Here is a 19,801-nt window from a genome sequence, read left to right as displayed (position 1 = left end):
GACACACAAACAATATACCCAACCAGTTGTTTTCCCATCTTTTGGACATGTAGGGTTTCTTCAGGAGGAGTCAACAGAGCAATGCGGCGTATTCATGCCCGCGTCAGAAGAACTGCCTGATTGACCGCACCAGCCGAAATCGCTGCCAACACTGCAGGCTGCAGAAGTGTCTGGCCGTGGGCATGTCACGTGATGGTGAGTCCCTGTCCATTACAGAACAACTCTCCACAGGAACAGAAAATCAAACGCATGAGATGTCGGAATAGAAATGCTTATCAAGTAAAAAAAAATTCAGTTACGGCCTGAACTGTATTCATTTAAGTTTGTTAAATAAATATGTTCAATATTTAATCGTAAAAATACACTTATATTGCAAGTGGACTTTAAGGAAAAGTAATAAAAGGAAACAAAAATGTAAATGAATATGCACCCTACTTTGTCAAGGTCCCAGTCCGGCCATGTCATATAAATGAGAATACCCGTTCGGTGCATATTGCTCATTAGGTTCTCAACAAACTTGCAACAAGATGAATTTAAGAGGTAATTGTAGTCCGGGACTGCAGGGCATCCGCGCTCGGCCTAGGCATTCTGACAGCAAGTAGCTTTTATTAAATGAGCATCATTAAAACAGGCTCATTAAAGCCAATGCAGGTGAGCAGCATTATCGGGAGCACAGGTGAGAGTATGTTTGTGTATGTGTGTGGAAGCCCCCCGCTGCGCCTCCGGCTGGGCCGTGTGACTGTGGCCCGTGACAGGAGGATGAAATCAGGCCAGGTCTTCGGAGTCTACCGGGCTGCTCTCTCACACGCAACCAGGACAGGCAAGGTGACTTCTGACTTCACTCTGTCTGAAGCTCACAGGTCCCCATCTGCCTTTCTTACAGTCAGATACAGAGAGTCGCCTGGACCCATTCATACACCTCAAGCTTAGAATTTATACCCAGTACACCTTTAAAACAAAATAAAAGCTTATTCTTTAAATTCTGCAATAAATTTATTTTGTGTCCTCTCGTTTTCTTATGTCCTTCATCTTTCTTATTTCATTTAGTCCCCATTCATCTCCCTGTTAGAGGTCTTCTTGGGTCTAAAGAAATGTAGCAAAAATCTTTTTTTAAGAAAGACCCAAATCCGACAAAATAAGACCCGAGTCCAACTCGACCCAGTCAATTTTTCAGTCTGCAGCCCCTGCTTCATTTCTTTTCATTTGCTGTCTGACGATGACACCAAGGTAACCGCTAAAATGTGAATTAAAAATTGATTGACATGTCTGTCTCAACAAAAATTAACCTACCGCCAGCCATACGATGTCGCGAGCGCACTTGGCAAACAGAGGAGGGGTTGGAAAAGGACTCGATGTACACACGCAAGACTTTTAGACCCAAACCTGCTCAGATCTTGGGTCGGACCTCGGGTTTTCGGATCTAAGTTAATCCGTGAAGACCTCTACTCCATGTCTTCTTCCTTCACATCATTTCTTCTCTGTTCACCTTCTTTCCTCTCTTCTCCTTACTTCTCATCTCTTGTAGTTTTCTTTCCCCACATCACATCACATTTCGTCTTCTCTTCTTTTGTCTAATTTTGTCTCCTTTTTTGTTTCCTTTTATTTCATTTAGTCTCCTTTCCTTACATCTTCTCTTCTCTTACATTCTTTATGTTCTCTTCTTCTTACATCTCATTTCATCTTTTCTTCTCTTCACCTTATATCTCATTTTGTCTCCTCTCATTTTGTCTAATCTTGAGTTCTTACCTCTTTTTCCATCAAGTAGTAGTTGACTTCACTCTGTCTGAATCTCACAGGTCCCCATCTGCCTTTCTTACAGTCAGATACAGAGCGTACCCAGTTGCCTGGACCCATTCCTCAAGCTCAGAATTTATACACAGTACACTTTTAAAACAAAAATTTATTTTGTGTCCTCTCGTCCTCTTATGTCATTTCCTCATTCATCTTTCTTATTTCATTTAGTTCCCATTCCTCTCCCTGTTAGAGATCTTCTTGGGTATAAAGAAATGTACCCAACCTGAAATGACCCGAATCATTTTTTACCCAAACTCGACAAGCATAAATCTTTTTTTTTAAGAAAGACCCAAACCCGGGAAAATAAGACTCGAGTCCAACCCGACCCAGTGAATTTTTTTATTAATGTAAACAGCACCGACACGTCTTCAGTCTGCAGCCCCTGCTCCATTTCTTTTCATTTGTTGTCTGATGATGACACCAAGGTAACCGCTAAAATGTGCATTAAAAATTGATTGACATGTCACATACGATGTCACAAGCGCGCTTGGCAAACAGAGGAGGGGTTGGAAAAGGACTCGGTGTACACACGCGAGACTTTTAGACCCAAACCTGCTCAGATCTTGGGTCGGACCTCGGGTTTTCGGATCTAAGTTAATCCGTGAAGACCTCTACTCCATGTCTTCTTCCTTCACATCATTTCTTCTCTGTTCACCTTCTTTCCTCTCTTCTCCTTACTTCTCATCTCTTGTAGTTTTCTTTCCTCACATCACATCCCATGTCATCTTCTCTTCTTTTGTCTAATTTTGTCTCCTTTTTTGTTTCCTTTTATTTCATTTAGTCTCCTTTCCTTACATCTTCTCTTCTCTTACATTCTTTATGTTCTCTTCTTCTTACATCTCATTTCATCTTTTCTTCTCTTCACCTTATATCTCATTTTGTCTCCTCTCATTTTGTCTAATCTTGAGTTCTTACCTCTTTTTCCATCAAGTAGTAGTTGACTTCACTCTGTCTGAATCTCACAGGTCCCCATCTGCCTTTCTTACAGTCAGATACAGAGCGTACCCAGTTGCCTGGACCCATTCCTCAAGCTCAGAATTTATACCTAGTACATCTTTAAAACAATAAAAGCTTCTTCTTTAAATTCTGCAATAAAATTTATTTTGTGTCCTCTCGTCCTCTTATGTCATTTCCTCCTTCATCTTTCTTATTTCCTTTAGTCCCCATTCCTCTCCTGGTTAAAGGTCTTCTTGGGTCCAAAGAAATGTAACCGCCTTAATGACCTAAATCACTTTTTACCCGAACTCGATCAGCATAAATCTTTTTTTAAGAAAGACCCAAACCTGAGATAATAAGACCCGAGTCAAACCCAACCCAGTGGCAATTTTTCATCCTGAATGTAAACGGCACCAACGCGTCTGCAGCCCCTGCTTCACTATTTTCAATTGTTTTATGACGATGACACCAAGCTAACTGCTAAAATGTGCATTCAAAATTGATTGACATGTCTGTCTCAACAAAAATTAACCTACTTCCAGCCATACGATGTCGCAAGCGTGCTTGGCAAACAGAGGAGGGGTTGGAAAAGGACTTGATGTACACACGCAAGATCATTTCAAGGTCTGTTCGGTAAAAACACACTCGTTTTAAATTCCCAGAGGCTACTAATATTATACCCGACCCGTGTCCGAGGCACACGTGAAACTTTAAGACCCGAACCCGCTCAGATTCTGGGTCGGACCTCGAATTTTCGGATCTAAGTAGACCCGTGAAGACCTCTACTCCATGTAATCTCCCTTCACATAATTTCTTCTCTGTTCACCTTCTTTCCTCACATCACATTTCGTCTTCTCTTCTTTTGTCTAATTTTGTCTCCTTTTTCTTCTTGTTTCATTTTATCCCATTTAGTCTCCTCTCCTTACATCTTCTCTTCTCTGGAGTCACATTCTTTATGTTCACCACCTCTCTTATCTTATTTCATCTTTTCTCCTCTTCACCTTTCCTCACACCTCTTGACCTTATATCTCATTTTGTCTCCTCTCCTTTTGTCTAATCTTGACTTCCTACTTCTTTTTCCATCAAGTAGTAGTTTGGCTCATACTCTTTCAGGCGCCATTCATTTGATCTCCACTTATATCTGATCCACACTATATCTTGTCCCCAGCCTCCTGCTCCTCGAACACTTCTCCAGTTCAAAGACAAGTTAAAGCTGAAGCTACTCTTTTTTTTCTTTAACTCTCTCTGCGGTTTTCAGGTGTTGTGAGTGAGGGCCTTTCCTCTTTGGGAATGCTTGTAAATTGGTGATTCATTTTAGACAGGTCTGCTTTTCTTGGATCATTTTGGCAGGTAGACAGCAACAAAACGCTTATGCTATTACTGAGTAGAGAGTGTTTCTGACCCGATATGCCATTAATTCCCTCGGAGAGACATTAAAACCTGCTCCCCAGGGTTAGTTGTACTCACCATAAGCTTAAATGCCAATGCCTTGAGGGAAAAGAGATTTTTGTTGTTTATTAATAACTGGCTATGGGTTACAGCTGCCGTAGGGAGGTAACACTTGATTAGCTATTTGATACCTTTGCAGCCATGTAGTTGTTTAGTGGTTAACTCAGGGGGGCTTGTAACCAGGTTGATGGTTTGATCCCAGCAAGGAGCTTGTTTGGCGCTAGTCTATTGCGATATTGTGTGAAAGTCCAGCTTAGATGGACCTTGTTTGATGCATCTGGTTATATTTGGTCATGTTTAAGAATAAAACAGTGAATTCATCTTTGTCCCAACAGCGGTGAAGTTCGGCCGCATGTCGAAGAAACAGCGGGATAGCCTGTATGCAGAAGTGCAGAAACACCGGCTCCAACAACAACAGCGGGACCACCAACAGCAGCCGGGCGAAGCCGAGCCCCTAACCCCAACCTATGGCCTCACAACCAACGGTCTGACCGAACTCCACGATGACCTGAGCGGCTACATGAACGGCCATACACCTGATGGCACTAAACCGGACTCGGGCGTCAGCAGCTTCTACCTGGACATCCAACCTTCACCCGACCAGTCCGGCTTGGACATCAATGGCATCAAGCCAGAGCCCATTTGCGACTTCACCTCAGGCTCAGGCTTCTTCCCGTACTGTTCCTTCACCAATGGAGATACATCCCCCACTGTTTCCATGGCTGAACTGGGTAAGTGAGAAAATAGTAAAAAGGATTGTGGCTAGGTAAGAGGATGGTACTGGGGGAAGAACTCAACCGTGGGGCAAACGTCGCCGAAGGTGTCTTAAAATAGCATTAGGTTGGAGACTCATCTCAAAGACTCATTAAAAGAACCTCTTTTTTTTAATTAGTTTCCATTAATTAGGGCCAATCGGGATCCAGCAGGGCACGCACCAAGGGAAATCATTTTTTTAGGTTCTCCTCCTGCTCTGGGACTCTCTTTAACAGATGTGTTTTCAACATGATTGAATTTTTATACTTTGTGTTTTTTTTCTGTCTCTGTCATCTCCATTTGCTCTTTCCTGCTGAAAGCAAATATGACCTTTGTTTCAATAAATTTACACACACACATATCTCACTTTAGTGTCATGATATTGCCCTATTTTCATTTATGTTGCTTAGTTCTTTTAGAGTCATTTTTCATTTTTACATGCCGCTTTGGCATCTATGTACATATATATCTATGGTCCTAGGTGATGTAAAAGAGTGGAGGCGGGGACTAATTTGCACATTAATAAATCTGTGTAAACTCAATGAAGCAGTGGTGTAGAGTTAGATTCAAGCTGTTTTAAACCATAAAGATTTTACTATCCCAGGAAAAACTTTTACATTTGCAGTTACGATGCTTAAAGATGAGTAATAAAATTAGCGACTACATGGAGACTACATTTAAATGTTCAATAAGTGGATGCCACCAAATATGCATTTTTTTTCAGTGTATTGAATGGCTTTGCAATGTATCACGTTACACTGTCAGTCAAGGAGTGCCATCTGATATGGTCTCGTTTATACAGGCGCTGCAGCTCCCCCTTGTGTTTTTTAGAGAGATGTGCAATCATTTCGGTGATCTGAAATCATCGCGATAAAACGATTATTAAATCATTGTGACAGCCCTAATGCACACACACACACACACACACATACAATACAGTACAGTATATGCATGAATCTCTGTATGTAGTACTTCTATATGTCTGTAGATTAAGTGCAATCAGGCATGGCAGAGAGTTTTGACACTGTGTTGTGTTGCGTTTCAGAGCATCTGGCCCAAAACATTTCCAAGTCCCATATGGAGACATGTCAGTACCTGAGAGAAGAGCTTCAGCAGATGACCTGGCAGGCATTTCTTCAGGAAGAAGTGGAGAGCTACCAGAACAAGGTAGCACACACATCGTTGCTAAGCTTTGGGGAGTGTTTTCCCTTAATGTTGTTAAAGAATTTTTTATATTATTAAAGGGATAGTTCACCCAAAAATGAAAATAATGTCATTAATGATTTATCATCATGTTGCTCCAAACCTCCGTTCATCTTCGGAACACAGTTTAAGATGTTTTATATTTAGTCCGAGAGCTTGTTGACCCTTCACTGAAAATCTATGTACGGTTTACTGTCCATGTCCAAAAGGTAATAAAAATATCATTAAAGTAGTCCACGTGACATCAGTGGGTCAGTTAGAATGTGAAAAATGTGAAAATACATTTTAGTCCAAAAATACCAAACATTCCAACTTTTTTCAGCATTGTCTTCTCTTCCGCGTCTATTCTGAAGCCATGTGCGAAACTTAAGTCACGTGACTGCAGTGACTCGGCTGACATAAGACGTGGCTGGCGTGTTATCTGGTGCACCCCGGCTGGGTTTTTTTTGTGTGCGCCCGGGCTTCGTTTACAGTCTGAGGGAGACGCACGCTTTAAGTTTGAAAAAAAACCCTCGCAAACATGTCTCAGGATAACACGTCATCCGCATCACTGCAGTCATGTGACTTTATTCTCGCGCATGCACTTCACAACAGACGCGGAAGAGAAGACAATGCTGGATAAAGTCTGAATTTTTTAAAATGTATTTTCGATGCTTCAACACATTCTAACTGACCCACTGATGTCACATGGACTACCTTGATGATGTTTTTATTTACCTTTTTGGACATGGACAGCATACCGTATGTAGATTTTTAATGAAGGGTCAGCAAGCTCTCTGATTAAATATAAAACATCTCAAACTGTGTTCCGAAGATGAACGGAGGTCTTACGAGTTTGGAACAACATGACGGTGAGTCACTAATGACATTATTTTCACTTTTGGGGGAACTTTACCTTTAATATAATATTATTTATTGAACTAAACTTAAAATAGGCTGTGTTTTCCCAGCCATGAGCATAACATATGACCACCCACATTTATATCTACTGTAAGTCAACAGGACCTTGTTTTGTGTTTCTCTTTAGCCCAGAGAAGTCATGTGGCAGTTGTGTGCCATTAAAATAACAGAGGCCATTCAGTACGTGGTGGAGTTTGCCAAGCGCATCGATGGCTTCATGGAGCTCTGTCAGAATGATCAGATAGTGCTTCTCAAAGCAGGTAAAGTCACGTGTGTTTACATTACCATCATCCTGTCTTTAAAAAGAAATAATCCTTCGCTCCAGTATAACTGCTGTTTTATTTCCTAGGAAAAGCATACCACTCTTACTATTTCTGTTGTGTGCTATTTGTATACTTTATACGTATGCTTTATAACACATACACTGTCCCCGTCATGATCCCAACAGCTCATAATGTTTCTGTTTGTTCGATGCTCAAACGAAATTAATAACAGAGTAGTGAGTGAGCGCTATCGTCTGACATGATATTTTAAACCGCCGGCATCTTCTTAAAGCTCTTTAATGGCTTTTATTACGTGGCTTTTATCTGCTAAGCCTGTGCTCACTAAGGCAGCCTGCTGTAACAACAATAACAGCAATGCATTCCACCAGAATAATATAAACACACATACACATCCTGAACTGAGAGCAAGGCGACAAATATATTCAGCTAATTGTCAACTTAGCAAAGTAGATATGCAAATAAGCTAATACAGATGTAAATCCTTGGCCTACACACCCATTGCACATTCTTAAATGGCACATATTATACCAATTTTTACAAGATGTAATATTGGTCTCAGGTGTGCCTAGAATGTGTCTGTGAATTTTTAGCTCAAAATACCCCACAGATCATTTGTTTTATCATGTCCAAAATGCACCTATTTGGGTGGGAGCAAAAAAGCTTCACGTGTTTACCTTGAAATGCAAATGAGCTCAGTCTCTTACCAACAGTCAGTGAGCGCTTTTGGTTAAAAATAGATCTAATTTCTGTAAAAACAGTCTGAGACAATAGTATATTAAGCCGCATTAGGGCTACGATGTGCTAACAAACACATTTAGAAAAGCTTTTGTGTAAAATTAACCAGTCAGGCAGTGGCCATGAGTGGGGATTTGTTTGTGTGATGTCACATTAACAAGAGAATAAAACAGCATGCTTTGGTTCAAAGAGTTCACCCAAACATGAAAATCTGGTCATCATTTCCTCATCATCATGTTGTTCTAAACCTGTATGAAGTTCTTTTTTTGATAAACACAAAAGAAGATATTTTGAAAAATGATGGTAAGCACACAGCTGATTGTAACCATTGACTTCCATAGTAGGGAAACAAATATTATGGAAGTATTGTGATAAATAATTAAGAAGATATTTTAATAAATGATGGTTAGCACACAGTTGATGGTACCCATTGAATTCCATCTTATTTGTTTATCCTACTATGGAAGTCAATGGTTACAATTTATGTCCAAACACCTTTTGCATAATATGTGCCCTTTAAAGGGATATTTTTATTTGAAAATTCTGTCATCATTTACTCATTCTGTCATAAATTTCTTTTTTCTGATGAACACAAAAGAAGATATTTTGAGAAAATATGGTAAACACATTGCAGATAGTGACCATTGACTTCCATAGTAGGAAATAAAGATTTTGGAAGTATTGTGATTGTGATAAATGATTAAGAAAATATTTTGATAAATGATGGTAAGCACACAGTTTACAGTACCCATTAAATTCCATAATATTTTTTTATTCCTACTATGGGAGTCTATAGTCACTATCTGCAGTGTGTTTACCATCATTTCTCAAAATATCTTCTTTTATGTTAATCAGAAAAAATAAATTCATACAGGTTTAGAACAACGTGAGGATGAGTCAGAATTTTCATTTTAAAGCGAACTATCCCTTTAACGTGCATTCTTGCATTACTGGTTGTAACAAACCTCAGTGTCATAATTTTACCAAAATAAAAACTCTTTTTAAACAAACCAGCAGGTTGCTCTACCACAACCTAAAAGTCCTCTTAGGGCAACACTGAGATTGCAATGTAAAACTTTATGTGCAAAGTTTGTCTCAATTATCTGTTCCTATTTTTGTCCATTCCTGACAATATTTTTTCTTTCATCCGTGTGCAGGCTCTTTGGAGGTGGTGTTTGTCAGAATGTGCCGTGCCTTCGACCCTCAGAACAACACAGTCTATTTCGACGGAAAGTATGCAGGGCCTGACGTGTTTAAATCGTTAGGTGAGTTACGAATGTTTGGGACATGTTGATATCTTGAATTACTATTCTGTCTTTTCTGAAATACTAAGTTAGCCACACCTTCTTACACATGCTGACAGCATTCAAATGTGGTTAGAACCCAACCTATTTGCCTAACTGGCAACCAAAAGTCTAAGCTTAACTCAACACAACACAAACATTTACAAGCAAACCAAATTTCCATCACACCTGGAGTTAAACGTTCCTCCCTGAAGATGCCACTTAGAATTGTTGCTGCATGTAGGCTCCGAGCAAGATTAAGCATCTACCAAAAGCTTTTTATCAAACACACTGTCCACACAACTGTAGTCTGGGCGTAGTTTCTCTTGTGTAAGCATTTGTGTTTGAATGCCATGACATTAGCGAATCCCTTTTCTGTAGTTATATACACACACATTGGAAACCTTTTGAGGCGGAAAGATGTCCAAATGCCAGAACAAACACACATGTACGGAGATTGTAGATGTAAAAAGAAGTGTGGGTATGCGGATGCCGCAGCCTGCAAGCTAACACTCTATCAATACTTGTGTCTATTTTGTAAGGGCAATATCTCATTTTTTTGTCATTCTTATACAAGCCTGCATCTGTTTTCTGAGTATTTGAGAAAAGGCCAGCGACAATCTCTCAGACTTTGTGTGAACTCACAAGTCAGGTTTTACTTAAAGTCTTATTAGTGACCCCAGTCATGGTTACATAACCCATCTTGTTCGCCAAAACATGATTAGTCTGTAGGAAAAACGCAGTGCGAAAAGCATTCTGTAATGCGCAAGGATTGCATTGTTTTACACTGTCTACTGCTTCATCTCAATCCTGTCTGTACCTCTTTCCTTGTCTCCGCTGTGACAGGCTGCGATGATTTGATCAGCTCTGTCTTCGAGTTTGGGAAAAACTTGTGTTCTATGCACCTCTCTGAAGACGAGATCGCCCTGTTCTCTGCCTTTGTGTTGATGTCTGCAGGTAAGCATGGTTCATGTGAAACAACATAAGATACAAATATGTCACCCACAACCTTGTTTACCTCTTCCACACAGGGCGATTTAGATCAGGTTGCAGGTTTTAATATTTAAAAATGGAAATATGACAAGTTTGAACTTGAGATATAATGCATGCCGGATTCAAACATGCCACTTCATCTTCCACATAAGCACCAAGGCTAAACAGCTCTTAGCGTGTGTGTGTGAACTGCTAGGTCACAGCTCGGATTGTAATTAAGTGTAACATCCTCACCCGTCTGTGCATGTGTGTTTAGATCGATCTTGGCTTCAGGAGAAGGTGAAGGTGGAGAAACTCCAGCAGAAAATCCAGCTGGCACTCCAGCACGTTCTGCAAAAGAACCACAGAGAGGACGGCATACTGACAAAGGTATTGCAACACACACGCACGCACGCACGCACACACACATTCTGGTTTCCATGTTTTGTGGGGACATTCCATAGACGTATTGCATTTTATACTGTACAAACTGTATATTCTATTCCCCTTACCTACCCCATTCCCTAACCCCAACCATCACAGAAACCGTTCTGCTTCTTCACATTTTCAAGAAACATCATTTTGTTTGATTTATAAGCTTGTTTCCTCATGGGGACGTCAGGATGTCCCCACAACGTCACGAAGGGCACTGGTATTTCTATCTTTGTAGGGACAATTGGTCCCCACAACGTGATAATTACCAGGCACACACACACACACACATACACACACACACAATAGTTGCTGCCCAATGGAAACACGTCAATTTCACAAAAAAACTCCTAAATATAAAAAGCTGTTTTTTAGTATTGGTGGGCAATGATTAATCGCAATAAATCGCATACAAGATAAAAGTGTTTTATTTTGCATAATATTTGTGTGTATTTTGTGTGTATTTAAACAGAAACACACACACATGTATACATTTCAGAATTCTTTTATTTATATGTATTTTTATTTATATATAATATATATAGAATATATAAAAATATTAATAAATATACACACACATGCAAATGTTTCTTAAATACTTACATGAATGTGTGTGTATTATATATATATATATATATATATATATATATATATATATATATATATATATATATAGACCCTTTCAGCAGTAACAACATAAACAAGCGGCTGTCGCGGTTCTGAACGTAACTTCCGGTAAACTCCGCTAAGAATAAATAACAACAAAGTTCTTTAAACATAGTTTATTTCTATAACAAGCAAAACAACAACACATAGGTTACCTAGGAAACCAAAACATTTGTTATTTTCGACGAAGCATTTGTTCAAGAGATCAGTTTAGCAACTAGTCAGACCATAAAAAAAACGAAACCGGAAGTAAGGTATATGTATATATATTATTTATATTATTTATATATATATTATTTATATATATAAAATTACACACAGCACATACTTATATATTATGCAAAAACTACCTTTATTTGTATGCGATTAATCGCGATTAGTTGTTGTCCACCACAATCCGCAAAACTGCAATGGAAAGGTTTTTCGCATTTACAGGTCGCCTAATGTGTGTAAAAGTCACATAATAATTTTTTTAATTCTCAATTTGCGTACTGTAACCTCCCAGAAACACCCCATGTGACCATGTTTCATAAGTAGCATGGGTATATTTGTAGCAATAGCCAATAACAGATTGTATGGGTCAAAATGATTGTTTTTTATGCCAAAAATCACTAGGATATTATGTAAAGATCATGTTTCATTAAGATATTTTGTACATATTTATTAAAATGTATTTATCAATCTTTTTTAACGACATTTAGCAAAAGTTGTGCACAAATCTGCAATAGTAGCCAGGCTAATAAAGCAGTAAATAACCGAATAAATGTTGAATGTGTTGTCCATAGCCACAATGTTTTGTACATTTCTTATGTATTTGTGTATTATCTAAATAATTATGTATATATGCTCAATAGTTATTTTAATTAATTAGTTATGACAAGGGCTGGGTATTACAATTTGATTCTTTTGAATATAATTTCCATTCAGTCCAATATCGATTAGTAATAAAATATAAATAAATTTTTTGTTTGTTTTGCAGACATGTAAGTTATTTGGTGTGCTCTCACTTTAAGATCTACATGTAATGCACAGATCCAATATACTGCTAGACATGCGTTTTCTTAATGAGTTGTTCCTTTTGTCAACGTTTTCCAATTAAAACTATTTAGTAGGAAATAATATTGGACAGCTTGAAAATAATAAAAAATTAAGTTGTTTCAGGTGCAGAGAATTATTAGATTTTGATTAAAGGTTATAATATATAATATTTAGGATAAAGTGCACTTATGAACCACAATAAAAGCAGTAACGTATTAGGAAAGAAAGGTCAATTTTATTTTAACTGTACGACTTCATCTAAGTCGTATTTGATCGGCCATCCTAAAGATTAGCTAAAGCTATCAGAAAAACCCAAGACCATATGTGTCAGTAGATGTGTCACTAGATTAAAAGGACTGTATTTTGCTCCATCTAGCAAATAAAAATAACCTTTCTTTTCTCTCTGTCTCTGCAGTTGATATGCAAAGTCTCCACACTGCGAGCTCTGTGCAGCCGGCATACAGAAAAGCTGACGGCGTTCAAAGCAATATACCCAGACATTGTGCGAGCCCACTTCCCCCCATTGTACAAGGAGTTGTTCGGATCAGACTTTGAGCAGTCCATGCCCGTTGACGGGTAACGCTTCCCCGCGCCCGCCCGGGGATTTCACGCCGTGGGGAATGTCAAGCATAAATCTGAGACACTTTACCAGTGCCCTGCACATACACACACACCTGGACGGCCGACGCACACACACACACTTTTCCCTTTTTCTTTGTGTTTTTTTTTCTTCGTGGGACTGGCTTTGACTCCAGTGGTTTATTTTTGGGGTTTGTTCCCTCCATTTACTGACACAGGTGGGATGTGAAGCCCAGGGGAGAGGATGAGAAGATGAGTAGACGCTTGTTTTTCATACTCTATTTTTCTGGCTGAACCTGAAGAGTCCATGCATACGATTCGAGAACGGTCCCATGGCGATTTGTCACGATCAGCATAAATTGTTTTGACTCGTTTCCAAGCTGAAAACGATTTCCCGAGAGCATTCGCCTGGATCCAGTATCTTAAACATTTTTAAAGAAAGCCACACATACGAGCCAAGAAAATGAAATATAAAGAATGTTTAACTACGTACCAGTACCATACCGAAATATAGATTACAGATTGTGGCCCATGTGGTCTGCATGGCCCAGGCTAAGCCAGTTCCTTCCTCCAGTGGTTTTGATTTTTTCTGGAAACGCTTGATGTCAGAATACAAACCAGCAGCGAAAAAAAGAGAAATTCGAGGAGGACGGGAGATAAAGAGGAGAGATTGAGAAGAAGTGTGAAGCAATGTCTGTCGGCATTTGGTGACAAAGCAGCACCTTTCTACGGACAATCGTCTATAAAGAAGGAAAAACGTAGAATTCTGGTAATTCTAGTTGAAATGTTGTAAAAGCTCAATTACTTTTAGCTGTCAGAGACTTCATCTACCATAGTTGCTTAAGTGATATCTTTTAAGGCCATCTGCTATTAAGTCCCTCTCTGGAATGGTGTTAACGTAATGGTCCGACCGCCAACATCGATGCAATGAAGGATCCATTCCACCCTATTTCCTAACGTGTTACAGGGTATACGGTCATAAGTACAAACAATACAGAAAAAAATATGTTTATAGAATCTATTTTAAATAACATGTATGATATTAGTAGCTAGACTATTCTTAATTGTGAAAAATTGATAAGGCACTTTTATTTGCACCTTTCTTTAATTTAAGACTTGTATATTTACCTAGTTATGTGTGTGTTGCATGTATAAATACCACGGTTATGGAAAACAAGTGCTGGAAACCCTAACGCTGCTGTGGGTGGGTGTGTGTTTGTGTGCGTGTTTGTGTATTTATTTGCGAGGTTGGTGCTGGGTAAAGGCTGTTCACATCTGTTCATATATTTATTTTAAAAAACGGCAGCTTCAGAATACTGTTCGTAGATCTGCGTTACATTTTTGGCACAAGGCAACCCGGTCAGAAAGCTGTTTCGGGATCAGAAAGCTCTGCTTTTCTGTTGTGTAACATTTTTAGAAACGGCTGTACCAACAGTTCACAGTTTCATCAAATTGAGGGGTTGCATATCAGTTTTTCGATGTGTATTTGCTGTGCTCGGCATTTTTGAACGATATTCCACAAATACTACCGATTATAAAAGTGATTATAAAACCTATAGGTCAATTTTAAATGTTTAATGTTTTAAATGTTTTTGATCTATTTTTGGATAGAAAAGCTTTTTCATACATTTCAGTCTGGTTCCATCTAGTGGTGGTTTTGAGTTGATCTGGCAACCGTTCTTTCATGTGTTGTTCTGGACTCGAGATGAAAGTGTATCTTTTTAAAACAGCTCTTGTGAAGGTCTTTGCCCAGCAACAACGCCCGTCAGGAGCGTAAGCGTGAAAAATAAGAAAAGATAAATATTCAAAGCCTTGTCTGGTTGAAATCCTCTATTTTTGTAACATTGTATAAAGCCTATGAAAGAAAAAAGGGAACGAAGGATGATATAGCACTTAATCCTGCAATAATGAATTAGAATTTGTGTGTTTTTTATGATTTTTTTTTCAAAGAACAATACAATTTTAGTAGTAGTGCTATTTTTTGGAATACCTAACTGTTGTGCGTTGCGTATGTTTGTAAGTCTTTTGAATGTGCCATAGTGGTCTATCCTGCTATTTTGAGTCTGAAGAAATTGTGTTGTAACATTCCAGTAAAACTATGTTGTGACATTCATGAAATCCCCATGTAAAACCTCAACGACCTGCTAACCGACATTGAGTAGATCTTGGAGAGCATCTTATCGTTTTGCTTTTATTGTCATAACATTTTCATTCCCAATCATGTGGTTTTTCAAGTATTTTCCTCAGGGAAGAGTCTGTCTAACTCGATTCTGAAACCGGTAGCTTAAACGTGTTAGTCAGCTCTACAGTCTGTTGCATTAAAAGCTATCGTGAATAATTTGATCTCAACGGCACGATCAGGGTCAATTAAGTCATTTAGTAATCTTATTGTAGCATACTAATATTGAAAAATATTAGTCTTATTTTTTGCAGTGCAGTGCATCCCCTTATTATTACAGTCCATCATTAAACTGTGAATGACAATCCAGGTTCATGTTTAGTTGTTGTAAATCAGCAGTGCTTGTACTACAAGGCTCAGGGAGAGTAATATTGTGATAATTGAGAACACTGATGCAGGGAATATCAAGGGAAAATTAGATATTAGCTCTGTTCCCAAATCCAGTGAGCTGAATAAACAGCATTTTAAAGCATCTTAGACTTATTCCTGATTTGAAAGTTGTTCCAAAAGGCGGGGTTGCATTATTATGCTGCCTTCTAACATTTTCCTATACACATTAATTCCTATGAGAAAGTATACTTTTTTGCTTGGACACATGATAACATAAAACTTGTATTGGAATATGATTAGCACATTTAGTCATCTTTTAGGTAGCTTGCTAGATTTGGAACAGGATTTATTTGAGGCAGAACCTGGTATTGATATGTTAAAAATGGGAATGCATGCTTGTCACCCCTTTTTTAAACTCGGCCCTTCTCGCTTTTTATCTTTTGCAACTTGCATGCTCATGTCATATCCTCTTATTCACTTGCATCCAAGCTGTCAAGCCCAAAGAAGACGGCAATACATCATAAACCATGCAAATGTGTCATTTAATTCAGTCGCACAATAGGCCACTGGTTTTATCACATCACACAGCAAGCTCCAAGATCTAATTCCCAAAAATCAAACAAGAGAAAAATATAACCTCAAGCGTACTGTTTTTGTTTGTTTGTTTTTTCTGGATGGGGATTGTTCAGACTGTCACTCATAACTGTTGGAGTCTATGTGCCAAATACCTCTTTGTGATTTGCTCCACCGTCAACGTCCGCGCGGGCTATTTTTATCGTGCGTAACAAATACGGGTTTCTACAGGGTAACCACTGCTGTGGAGTCCCCTTTTAATGAACAAGCTTTGATGCACAGCAGACCGTCGTGATTTTGTTTCTCGTCCAATGATCCATGTCCACAAGTCTGATACAAGATTCGCCACTTTTTGCATGTCGTGTTTTGTCAGTGAAGTTTGTATTAGACATTTTAAAGCAATATAGTAAACCGAACTTTGGACAAATTTATTTTTTCTAATACAAGCAAAGGTACTTAAACATCTCTGGATCTGTGGTATTTTAGACTGAGATTTGTTTCTCTTATTAGTGGAAGATCCATAATTGTTCGCATTTTTTATTGTATTTTTTTTTATCTGTGGTTCCCTCTTTGTGAGAAGCAATATATGTCCGAATGTGCACGCAAGAGCGCGCGTACGAGCAAATATGTATGTGTTTGTGCTATGTAATATTTCCTGAAGGTCAAACCCCAGACAAGGCTTTAAAGATAAAATGCAGCAGGGTCAGATGGTGAATTGTACGTAAGATCTTCTGTTTTCCCGGGATTTAAGATGTTTTAAGTAGCACTGAGTTTATACCCCTTGATGAGGCTGTACAGCATGACACAAGGCACCTCGATATTAACATTTCAATTAGATTTATGCAAACGCAACAAGGCCTATGCACTCACATTTCATGTAAAAAAAGATTTAACTGTAAACTTTATGATCAGTGGATTAATGGAAAGTGTCATGCTCATAGCAGCATTTTGATCTGAAGGTTAAAGTGTAAGGATGTACAATACATCTTTAATTTTGCATTTTGCTTGCATTTTTTTTTATTATTATTATTGAGAAGTTTCTTTCCAAAAGCACAGCTGATGTTATTAAAGTGAATATGTTTAGATAATAGAAGAAAAGAAAAAAAGTCTTTAGCCATAATCGAATGTCAAGCAATAATATAAATATATAAATATATATATACAGTATATTGTGTATTATTATTATTTTTTCTGTGCATAGGCTTTGAACATCTGCATGTAAATACATCTTTTATTTATACAATTTTTTTGTTTGTTTGTTTTGTTTAATTTTTGTCATTTTCTTTTGACTAGTTCTGTTCCCGGGTGGAGAACTATGAACGTCAAAAATGGCCTGTAAACTGTACAGCTTCATTTTTTCCTCTCTACTTCACCTTTCGGCTTTTAATTCACTCAGTATTTAATGTTTTATTGATCACATGTATAAAGGTAACTTCTGTTTGTATAGGTAAGAAGAAAATACTGCTATTAAGACCATGCTCGGTGCAAATAGACTCAACATGCTGTACAATATCTCTGTTTTTAGTCTAATTCTCTCTTTTAGACTTAGTTTGATTAGCGGTAGGGTGTGCTGACATAAATCTTTGTGTTATACTGATGTGTGGTGCTAGGTAATTTACTTTCGTGAACAAAAATGATGGAGTCATAGATTAGGCCACCCTCTTAGTCCATTCATTTTACTGAGCATTGATATAAGGACTCGATAAATAATGATAATGATAACAATAAAGTTAACAATAGTAGTAATTTACTTTTGAATACCCGGCAAGTACCTGTATCAGTGTGCTAGTCTTGGGACGCGGCTTGTTTCCTTCTCACTTTTAAGATTATTAGCAAAAGCAGTATCGGCTAAGTAAATCTATTAAACGTTGCGTTTCTGAATCTTTGCAATGAAGAGGTTGTTCATGCTTAAAAAAGCAGTATTGTGTTTATTTCTGATTGTTATAACCTCACATCAAACGTTTACCGGTACGCCTTTCTTACGCTGTAAGGACTTTAGACGCAAGATATGGCGAAGTACTGGATTGTCTGTAGACTCGGCCCCCACCATTTTTTGTTAATTCTTCCCTGCAGTTTCTAAAGATAAGCATCCATTTTTCTTTTTAACATCTGCTTTAAGGTGTCACGCACATGCAGTACAAACACATGCATACACGACAGTTAAGCATTATAACTAATTGTATAGGACAAATAAAGTTGTACAAGGTTTGTGTAAAACTTCCTGTTTTCTCTTTGTAGCAAGGCAGAATATACTTGCAATAATACATAGCAAACTACACTGAGTGCCTCTCAGTGGTACATGATGCAGAAATTTGTTATTGTTTTCACTGTTTTTCGACTTACTCAAATGACTGTGTTTGCACATGTAAGTGACTTCTGTCTTGTATTACCAATCTTTCTTTTCATTTACTTTTTATATGTAAATGAGCTATTTCATGTTTGTTTATAGCCATGGAAGAAAACTTTTATTGTCTACCGTGGTGTCCTGTATTTCTTACCAGTCGAAATTCTCTGTCTCAGATGTTTTCCTCTGAACAGCACAGTTGAAACGTGTTTATGGGACATGCATTTATGTATCCAGTCAGTTGCACCCTGGTTGGATGTATCCGCTTAACAATGAATGGCAGAGCCCTGTTTGGATACCAGCAGAGACAAAATTACAGACAATAGACAATCCACTCTGTGTTGTCCCATTTTATTCCTGCCAATTAGGTTAAGTTGATCATTTCAAAGCAACAAAATGACTAAGGCAATGTATCTTAAATGTTCATATGTGTATTGATACATACTACACATCTGGATCGTTCCTGTTGTCTGTTAAACGCGAACTGAAGGGTAGGGCACAAGGGCCGGAGCATGGGCGAGTTGGATTTTGCTTCTCACATGGGCGGCATCAACTGCAGAAAAAAAGCAGTGAACAAGTTTGCGGTTGTCACATATTTTTACGTCACATGTTTGCTACTGATCTTAAAATGGGGACAGTCGATCATGTACCTTTCTATTCAGCTCTTTTGAACTCTCTTTAGGAGAAAGTATCTTAATAGTGGTTTTGCTCCCTTCTGTTTGTCTTATTCTTAAATATGAAAATAAGTATTTTGATTCATTTTGTAAATACCGCTGTAAAGAAAAATAAGAAATTTAATGTTGTCTTTTAAATACTTTTCATTCTAATATGAATGTTGTTATATTGTACTTAGAAACTGTACCTTTAATATTATCTTTATTAAAAGTGCATTGGACACATCGATTTTAGATGTGCTTTATGTGCTGTTATCCCATAATAAAATTTACCGCTTGTAATGAGCTCTTATTCAATGTCTCATATTTCTTAATGTACTAGTTAGTTTAGACTTTAGTCCATATGTGTTAGGTCCACTGGAGTGATTTGGAATATGCAGCATTATTTGATGTGGTTTAACTGAAACAACAGAACTATCAAGAACACCCTCACACTTTTTTAAAATAACCAATAGCGTTTCATTACAGTCCAGCAAAGATGTACTGTAACAAAACGTAGAGGGCGGGATGCATCTAAAGAGTATTTGATTGGACAGGAAATGTTAGGTATCTAACAGACAATGGTGGAATGTAAGTTAATGAAGTACAGATACTTCATTACTGTGTTTAAGTAAAATTTCCACGTATTTGTACTTCACTAAAGTAGAATCTATAGTGCATACTTTTGACTTACATTT

The 19,801-nt window shown here is 38.0% G+C and overlaps 1 protein-coding gene and 1 long non-coding RNA gene across 3 annotated transcripts in view; one reads left to right on the top strand and one right to left on the bottom strand.

The window, feature by feature from the left end:
• The window catches only part of LOC129434160 (uncharacterized), a 58,630-nt gene extending 48,342 nt beyond the window's left edge, over positions 1 to 10,288 (bottom strand). Inside the window, exon 1 of the long non-coding RNA XR_012370085.1 lies at positions 10,158 to 10,288. This is a non-coding gene — a long non-coding RNA (uncharacterized lncRNA). The remainder of the gene's footprint in view (positions 1 to 10,157) is intronic.
• Positions 1 to 19,416, top strand: part of roraa (RAR-related orphan receptor A, paralog a) — a 399,774-nt gene extending 380,358 nt beyond the window's left edge. For both annotated transcript variants that reach the window (XM_055193037.2, XM_055193038.2), the window contains 8 exons: positions 54 to 195; positions 4,515 to 4,910; positions 5,978 to 6,099; positions 7,163 to 7,295; positions 9,212 to 9,319; positions 10,184 to 10,294; positions 10,587 to 10,699; positions 12,861 to 19,416. In XM_055193037.2, coding sequence (XP_055049012.1) covers positions 54 to 195; positions 4,515 to 4,910; positions 5,978 to 6,099; positions 7,163 to 7,295; positions 9,212 to 9,319; positions 10,184 to 10,294; positions 10,587 to 10,699; positions 12,861 to 13,025 — 1,290 coding nt within the window. In that variant the 3' untranslated portion in view covers positions 13,026 to 19,416. The remainder of the gene's footprint in view (positions 1 to 53; positions 196 to 4,514; positions 4,911 to 5,977; positions 6,100 to 7,162; positions 7,296 to 9,211; positions 9,320 to 10,183; positions 10,295 to 10,586; positions 10,700 to 12,860) is intronic.
• Positions 19,417 to 19,801: the final 385 nt, after the last annotated feature.

Source organism: Misgurnus anguillicaudatus, chromosome 6 (assembly GCF_027580225.2).
Source record: "Misgurnus anguillicaudatus chromosome 6, ASM2758022v2, whole genome shotgun sequence".
Lineage (NCBI taxonomy): Eukaryota > Metazoa > Chordata > Actinopteri > Cypriniformes > Cobitidae > Misgurnus > Misgurnus anguillicaudatus.
Note: the sequence above shows the minus strand (reverse complement) of the source record. Positions and strands in the feature narration are given on the sequence as shown.